A 13,099-nucleotide genomic window follows, 5' to 3' on the forward strand; every position below is an offset into this window, starting at 1 on the left:
TTAGATTATTTAAATAGAAGTTTAATATATAAAGAAGATAATCTAATAATAAGAAGAGTTAATATAAAAAAGAAAGTTTTAAAGAGAAAGAAGAGAGGAAGAAAAGCTTAGATATCTATCGTATATATTAAATTTTTAAATTACTTTAAATTATTTAACTTAAATTAAATATTAATAAAACGCTTTCTCTTTAATTTTAAAATTTTAAATTTAAGTAAATTATATTTATTAAGTATTATTATTTAATATAATTTTAATTATTTTTATAATAATTATAATTATTATTATAATTTATATAAATTAAAAGATAAAAGATTTAAAAAAACGAGTTAATAAGTAATTATTTTTATTTAATTTAACTAGCGCTAAACTATTATAACTTATTAAAATTTTTATATATTTTATTCTTACTTTCTTATCTTTAAGTTTTACTATCTTTATAAAAATAATTATTCTTTAAATTAAACTTTATAATAATATACTTAAAATAATATATAATATATATTCTCTTTATTTCTAATATTAATATTTATTAGAATTAATATATTTTTTAATAAAATAAGTTTTAATTAAAATTAAGAATAGTTTAATATTTATAGATATTTATATAAGCTCTTTAATTCTTTTATATATATTTATTAATTTATCTTTTTATAATAATTAAAGTAGAAGAGATTAAGTTTAATAATTTATTATAATAAATATTAAATATTAATAATAATAATAATTTTAAAAAGTCTCGATATAAATTAATTAGATAATAATTAAATTTTTAATTAAAATAAAAAGCGAAGAATAAGTTTAATTAAAATAAAAATATTAAAAAATCGCGATAGTAAATAAATATATTTATATTTAAAAAGAAACTAATTAAGAAAATAAAGATAATCGATATTTTAATTATTAACTATATTATAATTATTAAAAAGTATAAAATTAAATATATTAATATATTATTATTATAAAAAAAATAAGTTTTTAAATAAATTAGATAAGATATAATAGATAAATAATAAGTAATTTTTAATTCTAATTATTATTTTAATAGATTTATATTTTAATAATATTATATAAGAAAAATATATAAGTATAATTATAAAGAAGTTTAAAGTTTCGCTTATCGCGTAAATTATTATATATATAAATAAAGATAAAAGCTTAAATTAGAAGGAAATAAATAATATCGAAGCTAAATAAGATATAAGTATTAAGAATAATCTTATTATACGCGTTAATAATTAAGTAAATTTTATTTTTTAAACTATTCGAAAGTATAATATAGAATTTAATAATAAGCGCTATTATAGTTTAAATATAATAATATTAACGCGCTAATTAATAAATATTAAACTATTATAAAAATCTTAAAATATTAAATATAATTATATTTAAAAGATAAAATTATAAATCTTTATTTATATATAATTAATTTAGTATATAGTAATAAAAAGCTTATTTTAAAAGCTACGCTATTTAAGTTAATATTTTAATTTTAATTACTATTATCGCTATTATATAAATAATATAAAATTATCTTTTATTTAAATATATCTAATTTTTAATTCTAATTATTATTATAAATATCGTTAATTTATTCTAGAATTATTAAATATACTTTTATATACTTTTTATATTTAATCTTTTTTTTATATATCGCGAGAAGATAGCTTAAAGAAATATAGCTTATTATATTAAGCTATAGTACTTTTAAGAGAATATTAAAAGATATATTAACTTTTCTAAATTAATAATTTAATAAAAAAGCTATAACTATAATACGTATAATTTTATATTAAATAATAATATCGAAAATATATAATAGATATATAAAATTATCGTTAACGGCTTTAATTACGAAATATTAGCGAATTTCGCGTAATTAATATTAGAGAAAGATAAGCTTTTCTTATTATTAGTAGATATAGCTCGCTTTCTTTTATATATATAGAGTAATAAAATATAATTATATTTAATTTTATATCTTATTAATTTAGCGTAGTTATTAACTAGAATAATAATTAGAATAATTACTTCTAAATATAGAAATTCTAATCGAGATATCTTATATATATACTATTTTATAATATAATATTATAGATATACTATATCGTAGAATATCTCGCTAAGATCTTATATTATATTAGATATAGAATAATATAAATCTTAATAATCTATATTATATTAGAGTATAATATAGTAGATTAATATTTTATACTATATTATATCTTTTCGACTAGTATAATAGAAGTAAACTTTTAAGTAAATTAGATAAGATATAATAGATAAGCGATAAATAATTTCTAGTTCTAATTATTATTTTAATAGATTTATATTTTAATAATATTATATAAAAAAGCACGCGAGCGTAATTATAAAGAAGTTTAAAATTTCGCTTATTCGCGTAAATTATTATATATATAAATAAAGATAAAAATTTAAATTAAAAGAAAATAGATAATATCGAAATTAAATAAGATATAAGTATTAAGAATAATCTTATTATACGCGTTAATAATTAAGTAAATTTTATTTTTTAAACTATTTAAAAGCGTAATATAGAATTTAATAATAAGCTTTATTATAGTTTAGATATAATAATATTAACGCGCTAATTAATAAATATCGAGCTATTATAAAAATCTTAAAATATTAAATATAATTATATCTAGAAGATAAAATTATAAATCTTTATTTATATATAATTAATTTAATATATAGTAATAAAAAGTCTATTATAAAAGCTACGCTATTTAAATTAATATTCTAATCTTAATTATTATTATCGCTATTATATAAGTAATATAAAGTTATCTCTTATTTAAGTATATCTAATTTTTAATTCTAATTATTATTATAAATATTGTTAATTTATTCTAGAATTATTATATATACTTTTATATACTTTCTATATCTTATCTTTTTCTTATATATTATAAGAAGATAATTTAAAGAAATATAGCTTATTATATTAAGCTATAATACTTTCGAGAGAATATTAAAAGATATATTAACTTTTCTAAATTAGTAAGTTAATAAAAAGATTATAACTATAATATATATAATTTTATATTAGATAGCGATATCGAAAATATATAATAAACGTATAAAATTATCGTTAACGACTTTAATTATAAAGTGCTAGCGGATTTTACGCGATTAATATTAGAGAAAGATAAGCTTTTCTTATTATTAGTAGATATAGCTTACTTTCTTTTATATATATAAAGTAATAAAATATAATTATATTTAATTTTATATCTTATTAATTTAGCGTAGTTATTAATTAGAATAATAATTAGAATAATTACTTCTAAATATAGAAATCTTAATTAAGATATTTTATATATATATTATTTTATAATATAATATTATAGATATACTATATCGTAGAATATATCGCTAAGATTCTATATTATATTAGATATAAAATTATATAAATCTTAATAATCTATACTATATTAAAGTATAATATAGTAGATTAATATTTTATATTATATTATATCTTTTCGACTAGTATATAAGTCTTATTATATTTAAAAATAGAAAAGCGATAATTTCGAGTATAAATAAAAGAAATTAAATATTAAATCGAGTATTAGACGTAACTTAGCTGATAATATAGAGGCGTTTAGATATAGAAAGTAGCTTACTCGCGCCTTATTATATACTTATATATCTTTAATCTCTATAATAAGATATATTATAACTACTATCGAGATTAAAGACTTCGATATATAATTATAAAAGGAGGAAGAATTCGAGAGCGAATTAGATTAAGATAAGATATTATTTAATAATAAGAAAGATTACGTAGTATAGATATAATAAAGTTATTCTTTCGCTATATTTATTTCGTCTTATAATCTATAGAATATATTACTTCTTTAAAAGAGATTACTTATATTATATCTATTCTTCTACGCCTAAATAGTTAAATCTAGAAAATTATTATATTATTCGTCGTTAAAGTATAGAATAGTTAGATCTTAATATCTCTTAATTTACGCCTTAAGAATCGAAAATAAGGTCTCGATCGAATTAAGATTAGGCGAGTATAAGGGTAGATACTTTAATAAGATATCTATATCGTAATATATACGAATAAATTTAAAATAGTAATATATTAAGACGTTATTATATATAATAATTAAAAGAGATTTACTTCTATTAAAGCTATCGTAGTAAAAAAGAATATAATCTTATACGAAGTTAATAAAGATCTCTTATATAATAGAGTCTTAAAGGATAATTTATAATAGATAGTCTTATATAGTAAACGCCGGTAGTAGACTTTACCTCTTTAATCGCTTAAACTCTTTATTAATCTATAATCTTATACTTAAAAGCGTCTAGTTATACTTTCTATCGTCTATTAAATTTAATATCTAATTAATACGAGGAGTAAGAGAATACTTATTAATTCGTTTATAAGTTATTAATTTATCTAGAAAGATTAGCTAATTAGCTTATTAATTAGCTAGCGTAGCGAACTAGCTAGTATATAAAAAGATATTATATTAACTAACTATTCTTTTTATTCGTTTATAAGACTAATTAAGACGTTATAGAGTTCTCTAGATAATACTCTTATCGACGACGAGATTAAATTCGTCGAAAAGTATATATATTAACTCGTCTAGATACGATATAGAGCGCTCTTCGAGATACGCGAGTAGTTATTTCTTAATATATTAATTTATAACTCTAGAGCGTTCGCTAGAGCTATTATTTAAAATAAAAACGATATTATATTCGCGCTAATACGATCTTATATTCTATAAAGTTTATATATTTATATTATACGAACTAGTTAGAATAATATCGTTACTATAATTTTACTTAAATTTCTTCTAAATAAGAGCGCGAATAGGCTTTAAAATCGGCGATAATATAGCGATAGTAATTATACTCTATAAGCACGTTAATAATTAGACTCTAATCCGGCTAATTCTTAGATATAGCGTATTTTAACCTCTTTCGAGATCTTAATTACTAAGTTTTTTATTATTACTACTTTTACGATTTAATTAAATTGACTTATCTTTATCTAGCTATCTTTTTACCTCTATAATCTACTATCTTATTAACTTCTTCCTCTTTCTATTTAATATTATTTAGATTAAAATTACTATAGATAATATAAGCTAATAAGAGATAGTTCGATAAAGCTATATTATAGAATATATCTTATTATTATATTATATTCTTATAAATTAATTTTATATATAAAAATCTATTAATAAGTTATTTAACGATATATTTCTAATATAGTCTAGTCGTCTAATACGCTATATATAGGGAGTATAGTTATAGAGCTTTATTTTAATATATCTTAGCCTATTTTTTTTCTTATTACTCTATATAGAGGTTCTACCTGATTTTTAGATAGTAATTACTTATAATCTACTTATAATAGCTATAGTAACTACTATTATAACGGCTACTTGAATATGGTTCTATATCTATATAATGTGAAATACCTCTTACGCACATTTAGCGGTGGTCACGGCGAAAATTTGATATTATGGGGTGGTTTCCGCCAAACGGGCGCTCCCAGCAAATGGTTTTGTAAAGAGGAGTATTACACTACGCAGCACGATATCGACGTATCATTGATGCTCAGAGTCCGGGTTGATGAAAATTTACAAGCTTTAAGAACCTGAGCCACACCAACTTTGCAGGATCTCAAGATACTCGTACGGTTCAGTGGTGACAATACAAGCGTACGAAGTACAGGGTCTGCCCTAGAACGGGTAGAGTGACGGACAAATACTTCTGCGGAGGGACTGTAACAATAAGAATGCCTGAGTGGATGCAATCCTCCCGCATGTTCGTACTGAGGACGTCCCCTGGATCTCGCTTTTCCCATTGTGCCAGTACACATACATAGCCTACGAGGTATAAATGACACGAATGGGAATAGTACGGCACGATTACCCAAGTATCCCTTTCCTTGTGGCCGGGACGTACACGCTAGTAGGGGTCAAATGTAGGGATTATCATTTGTCCAATGATCGCGGTTCACTGCGGCTTAAGACTTTGCTTACTCATGAGCGCGGCAACGTCGATCTGACCAATCCATACCCCTACATTTGACCCCTACTAGCGTGTACGTCCCGGCCACAAGGAAAGGGATAAGGAATGCGTTCATGTATCTGTCTATCTGATTTCTCTCATATCAAGTGAGAGTCTACCTAGTGATTCAGCACTGACAGCTCTGTATTACTCCAGGCCGTGAGACATTCAGTGAGACATTCAGGCCCAAATTTCCAGCAACTTTTCCATCCTCCTTGAGAGACTCAGACAAAGGGGAACGTTCGACCCACGTTTACCACAGTAATGAGAATTAGCCCGATACGGAGGCCCAATCAGTACCAAGCGTAAGAAAGTGTTCAACCGACCTGAGACATGGAAGCTTCACATGCGCCAGCACCATCTTCACTAGCCTCCTTCTTAACTTGCTCAGCCCCCCTGGATCACAAATCTCAATTCTCCTCCTGGACCTTCTTGCTCATCACAGCTCATTCATCACTAAAAATGCACGTCTACCAGTTACTGTCGTTCTCTCCGCTCGAGAAATTTCCTGGCGAGTTGCTTTATGACATCGTGAGTGCTCTGCCAAGGCAAGATCTGCTCCGTGTACGACTTGTCAGCAAAACACTTGCTACAGCAGCTGCATCTTCGCTATTCCATACGATCCCTGTGTGGCTTGGCCTCAAAAGCTTGGAGCAATTCAAAGCTATCTCAGAGCACCACCAGCTATCCCAATATGTCAAGGAGATTGTGTTCTCACCATTGCGGTTCATCGACCATGGGAGCGCGGATCAGTATCTTGATCAAGTACGCCGTTTGTCCAGCCACGGGTCCTCTTGGGAAGACTCTCAAACTTTGACCTCAGCAGGGCACATAGCTGCCTACAAAAGCTCCATTGAGACACAACGCCTTCTGTCCTCACAGGGTATCGACTCTAAAATCCTCATCGAGGGGATGAGAAGACTACCACAGCTCTCGAGCATCACGATTGACTTCTTGAACTTCAGCATTGGTTGTTTGGAGTTGATGACCGCGTTCGGAACACTGAAGGCTGGACTGTCGCTGACGTACGACTGCGAACACCTGCTTCCCTTGATCTTTGGGGCCATGATAGCTTCCAAAGCAAACATCAAGACCTTCAAGCTTGGAGAACATGAAGAATTCAGGCAGGATCTCCAAGGATTCGGCACCAGATGTTCCCTGCTTGAATTTTTAAGCTCTGCACGAGACGGTGGAAGAAACCGTCCTAGAACAATATCTTCAGAAGCCCTGTTGAACACGTTCTATCTCGCGGACGAGCCTGAAGGCAGGAAGACCTTGAGAGAATTACGTTCATTGGAGATCTCATCAATCGAGACGAATTCCGACCATGGAGAGGAGTTGAACGAAACAATGACGGCGATACGTCAAATCATAGGGCTCAGCCCAAACCTCGAGAAAGTCACCTTAGGTGAGATCAGTGACAAGGTTTCAGGGGAAATGCCGTCTTTGATAAGCGCATTCGGTTCAAGCAAGTTGCAACGTCTGCAGAAGCTGGACGTTTACAACTACGCGTCCGAGGCAAATGACATGGTTCATTTCTTTGGCAGCCACGCAGCCACCCTGGTCGAGATTCGGCTTGGCTGGATGACACTGCTAGATGGCAATTGGTCGTCGCTACTCACTCGATTGAGGCAGGTAAAATTTCTACGACTCAAGCATTTCGTCCTGAACGATTGTGATGACAATGAGGTCGACCTAGAAGTGCAGAACTACGTCCTAGGGAAGACGGACTTTGATCCTATCGTTGAAGCAAGAACGATGAGAGACAACTTAGCCAGTACATGATAGATACTAAACCCCGAGACCAGCAAATTTATGTAGCTATGATATGGTCCTGTGGACTTGACAATAGTTCAATATGATTGCAAACACTGCTGCGGCGCTTCGGCTATGTGACACAGCCTCGAGAACCTCTCAGAAGAGATTGCGCTTCCTGCCCTGAAGCCGACGAAGCTGGGCTACATCATATCTCGAGCATCGCTTCAACTGTTGAAAGAGACATCCTGTGGCGCAGTCCCGAGCGTTTCTGGGGACAGACGTTCGCATGGACTGCATTGTCGACTTGCGCTCTGCCGCTACGCGAACTGCTCACCTATAACTCTATTTTTCACATCTGGATAGACTCATCTCCCGATGCATCTAATCTCATGATCATACTCAAGGCGACGAATAAAACATGAAGCCTCTCTGGGCTTTTTTCATATCAAGCGTTGTCATTCCTTCCAGTTTTCAGACATGCATTGCTACAAAACTCCCATTCAACAGCACTCTGCCAGCAAACGTTGTCAACAGCACCTCAACCCCAAACATCTCCATCTTTGGTGACACGTCAAACATCTTTACATCATGTTCAGCCAGCGTGGCCTCCTGGCTTGGATTCGACAAACCGGTCCCCGACGAGTTCATCAACAGCTGCAGAACAGCGACCAACTTGCTGCAAGCAGACATCAACAATTACGGCAGCAGAGCCCTCGAGTTTGCACCTCGCTGGCGGAGGGGAACGCACGGCTTGGAAGTAATACGAACACCGATAAAGTACACCGCCGGTGGGTTCTCTTTACCGCTACCAGGTCTCTGAAGCTCATCGAAGTCATAGGCACAAATTTCGTCTGCACCATTACTGTTGTCGACATGGATATCGTACCCCAGAGATATGTGAAGCCTGCCCGATATCGTATTACGGATGTCGCAACTTTCTACGACATTCGCAATGCGCTCTCTGAGATCTGGATGCACTGTTTGTATGGACCATCTGAACGACAGGTTGGGTATGCGGTTACTGGTACGTCTCCTGGTGCTCATAACTCTGATCTGAGAGCTTCGGATTACTGTTGGTTGACGCTGTGGATAGGCCTCGGTAATTCTCTCGGTGTTTTCGTGTATGGTCAACATGCGTCAATAGCATTTGGTATGCCAAGGACTCCTATTTCAATGCCACTGCCGGCTTTTGCCATGGGAGATGGTGAGCAGTTGGATCCTTCTGGACTTGTCTTAGAAGATAATCTCCCAACTGGATAAAGAATCGGGAGTGCCTGGGTCAAATTGGGCAGATACACGCGAAATGGTAGCGCCATCACAGCAAATTTGAACAACCTTGACGAAACATTAGTATTTGGTCGTCACTCCGTTTCCTCCAACGTCGGTAGCCCAAGTCACAAATATAGAACGCTTCCGCTACGGAAGGCCTGATAACCTTGCATATGGGGAAAATTTCTGCGCGTATTTCTAGTCTGGTCCAGGTTGATCTGCATTATCTTGTATTAGTGATTTTGTACACATGGACGGCATTCTTCCCCATTTCTCATCTCATCTATACAAGGCCGTCTTCTTCTCATCCATCCCATCGAGATGCTCCCTATCAGCATTATCTCGTTGTTGGCGTTCTATGTCTGCGCGCTCGAACCGCCTTTCCCTCAGGCTGTTGTACAGGGAATGGCCCAGCTTAGCTATCTCCCCTCGTTGATCAACACAAGCCAATCATTTACGGAAATAAGCCCCGCTGAGCTCGCGGCCTTCCTGACCAGCGCCAGTACCGACACCACCGACCCCAAGAGCGAGCACGTTCCCGAACATGACAACCGGAACGATCAATGGACCTTTCGTCGTTTAAGGCTGAGTAGAGTTACAAGCAGGTACGTACGCGCAAGGTCAGCGCTAACACTGCACACACAAATCTTTGGCCCGGTCGGCAGCATCATTAGCTTGAAGCGCACGCAAGATCGCAGCACAGCTATTGGTAAGTTGATATAGAACTGAATGCTTATCGCGTGCGCGCGTTGATTCACGCTGACGATCTCGCTGCTGACTGTCCCTCTTGCAGCCGAGGGCCAAATTACGCACCAATCAGATAATGATGTGCATGATCCCAGAGAAGCCAAATTTTGAATGTCAAATACTGAACGAATTCTCTTACATCCTTTCACTGGTTCTCACAGACAGAGACCCTCGGTACGCCCGGCAAGCCCATACAGTTTCCTCCAAAATCGAGGCGAGTTGTACAGTACTTTCTGAACTGCTGAAATTTGATTAGCTCGTGATTCGAACCTCGACCGCACGTGATCATCGACCTGCCAAACCCTCAAGAAACGCTGTTTCCCGTTTTGAGACCTTCCTGTTCCTTCATGTTTGATTCATACCTACGCGCTTTTTGAGGCTATTGCAAGCCAGAGTCCTTACCATTGGAAGTCCCAACGTGTCTATCCAGCAATCTGAATTTTAGCAAACCCCCATTCGATGAAATGAGTTATTGCACTCCTTAATCAATGTCTGTTTTGGCACCGTGTTCCCCTTGCTCGGCATCATCATTGTGACTCTCCGTTTCCGCGCAAGGCAATTGCAGAAAGCCAAACTTGCAATGGATGACTGGCACTTCTATTCGAATCCTCTGCTATTGTAATGATTCTGATCTGATACTTTTCCAGGCTCATACTCCCCGGGTTGGTATGAAACTCGAACGCCAGCTCAGTCATACATGTCCTTGTACCACGATCTAGATCCTGAACATTGGAATGGGCGCCAGTATCATAGCCGGCCAGTATCAGCAGCGGGCGTAGTCTATCATACACGTCCTGACAGTCTCCGAGCCTCAGATGTCAAAGGAAAGGCTCGATAGGGTACCCAACCCCGTCTTCAGCTGTTGAACACGCATCGAGCTTCGAGGAGTCAACTCTCACAGCGCAATCTTTAGCTGAAAAAGTAGGAGAGTCCCATCTTGACTTGTTCATGAAGGCAAGACTGATAGCTCAATGACACCGTATTTCTTTCAGACCCTGGCTCCGCTGGCTCTGGGTTTCGTCAAATGTAGTATCGTATTCTTCTACCGCCGCATCTTCCGCGTGGGTATGGGAATCAGCGATCCCTTCGATCTGACGACTAGAATTATGCTTCTCATTCCCGCATTATGGAGCACGGCTCTCTGTCTCGCTTTCGGCTTCATATGCGGCATCAATTTTAGCAGACATTGGATTCCTGTGATGGTCGCGGGTCTCCAACGTCCCAACCCTATGCCTATGACAATCGTCTATGTCATCTCAGACGCCATTCTTGACCTTATTCTTCTGATCCTGCCTATACCTTTGGTATGATAGGTACCTGTATTAATGCACTGATCGCTGTGTCTAACAATGCTGACAACAATTTCAGATCTGGAAGATGAAAATGCCAATGGGAAGGCGAGTCACTGTCATCGGCATTTTCCTTCTCAGGACTCTGGGAGTTGTCGGCTTAATGCCACCAAAAAAGGAACTCAAGGATACTGATACTTGAAGGGCTATAGTAACTTCATTCATTCATTCAAATGATACTTGACTTCTCACTGTACTTCAGCGGAGCATGTAAGCCGATGTCTTCATTTTTCGACCTCTACTAAGCTGAACAACAGCGCCTCTGGTCTTCGACGACCCCGATTGTAAGGCCCAGTTCTTTCACATTTGCACGCTTAGTTAACCCATAACAATCTTCGCATCCCGATTCCTCTACTGGGGGATTCTCGAGATAGGTCTCGCGATCATCGTTGCTTGTCTGCCAGCCTTGCAGTCCCCTGTCAGAAAGACTTGGCCAATCAATCTGTTACAAAGTGTTCAAAGCTTTCTACCAAGACACTCGCTAAGCTTTTCCAAAACGCGCATCTTTCAGAACTTAGGAGGTGATCGCTTCTCCTCTCAGGCTGAATACACTAGGACCCAGGTGCCTCGTTTCAGCGTCCCAGACGAGACAATAGGTATGGAAGACTTAGAAAGACGGTAGAGTCAGCCGAAAATTAGCGTTGAAGAGTTCTTCATTGTCTGTGCGTACGCTCTTTTGTACCTGTAATATCTTTTCGTAACTCAAACTATTTCTTCCATTCACCTTCGAAGCTGTACAATGAACAATAACTTAGCCCCAACTACTGATTTAGATTCTGACAGTCTTATAAACTGTTCTACATAGAAAGACCCTTCAAAGAAGACCCTATGCAATTTCTCTGAAGTTCTCTTCCTCTAGATTCAACATTCAGCGCGACCGTTGCCGAGACCGCAGCCACCCGAAAATATCTTCCGTCTTTCGCACTTATGAGTGTACAATCACTCATCTCTTTCGAGACTCTCATACGAGCAATCTTTCAAAATCAAACGTCCAGACTCATCCTCCACCAAACATCGTGTTCAATCAGTGCCCCCCTCGTGCCTTCACTCCAACAGTACTTCGACTCACTTGAGGAACGTCATCTGCAAATCCTCTCCCTCCCTACTCGCATCAAGTATAGAATGTTCCGACGAGGGAGATTGCAGTCACTTATTTCTTTCCAAACTGAATCTAGCCCCGTGCGTTTGGGTGAGACGCTGTTCCTCGCCTGACGACATGAGATCTCGGACATCTCCTCGTTCATTCCCTGTTGCTATGCTCAACATCATGAATCCATCCAAAGAACTTGTCAACCGTCCAAGAGTCCGAAGCCTTGTACATGTCGTAATTCAGGTAGGGTAGGAAGAGTGGTGTGTAGGTCGCATGAAGTATTCGATCTCAAGACTCCCCTGGGCCAGTATTTGTACCCCTCACAAATTGGGTGGTTGTTCCAACAGGTGGCTGGGAGGAGGTTGGGAATCTTATTTTTCGACAGTACACTCAAAATTGCGTCCAGATCGGGAGTAATGGCCTAATCGATCCGTACTTGATGGAACATGGAGAAGGTTCGTAAATGCGATGGGAACTTGAAAGATCCAAGAACCAATACCGGAAGCCTGGATCTGGCGGATGATGGCGCCTTTCTCATCAGCTGGGATAATCACGATTTGTTTTTTTTTGGCTCGACGAACTTCGACAAAATCGTCATTATACGCGGACCTATGTCTGCCAGATGGCTGAAAGGAAGAAGCCCCTGCACGGCCCTTGATTTTGTTAATGCTAAAAAGGTTCTAATAGATATACCAATTCCTAGTACTTGCGTTTATGGAGAATCGCTGGAAATAGATACATATCCCGATCAAATACACCAATGACACTAGACAGCAAGGCAGATGTTCTTCACGTATTGAATGATCAGGTC

At 35.0% G+C, this 13,099-nt stretch overlaps 3 protein-coding genes across 3 annotated transcripts; all 3 read left to right on the forward strand.

The window, feature by feature from the left end:
* Positions 1-6,408: 6,408 nt before the first annotated feature.
* Positions 6,409-7,860, forward strand: HO173_005577 (uncharacterized protein; the record flags this gene model as incomplete). Its single annotated transcript, XM_037307492.1, has 1 exon — positions 6,409-7,860. One exon carries the CDS (start codon positions 6,409-6,411, stop codon positions 7,858-7,860), a length of 1,452 nt encoding a protein of 483 aa, XP_037165301.1.
* Positions 7,861-8,251: 391 nt separating this feature from the next.
* Positions 8,252-9,093, forward strand: HO173_005578 (uncharacterized protein; the record flags this gene model as incomplete). The annotated part of the gene is made up of 3 exons (XM_037307493.1): positions 8,252-8,621; positions 8,672-8,857; positions 8,927-9,093. 3 exons carry the CDS (start codon positions 8,252-8,254, stop codon positions 9,091-9,093), a joined length of 723 nt encoding a protein of 240 aa, XP_037165302.1.
* A 330-nt stretch (positions 9,094-9,423) lies between these two features.
* Positions 9,424-11,340, forward strand: HO173_005579 (uncharacterized protein; the record flags this gene model as incomplete). Its single annotated transcript, XM_037307494.1, has 3 exons — positions 9,424-9,811; positions 9,896-9,930; positions 11,218-11,340. 3 exons carry the CDS (start codon positions 9,424-9,426, stop codon positions 11,338-11,340), a joined length of 546 nt encoding a protein of 181 aa, XP_037165303.1.
* Between the last annotated feature and the right edge of the window lie 1,759 nt (positions 11,341-13,099).

This window comes from Letharia columbiana (genome assembly GCF_014066305.1).
Source record: "Letharia columbiana isolate WasteWater2 chromosome Unknown Sc0000016_s0, whole genome shotgun sequence".
Classification (NCBI taxonomy): Eukaryota; Fungi; Ascomycota; class Lecanoromycetes; order Lecanorales; family Parmeliaceae; genus Letharia; species Letharia columbiana.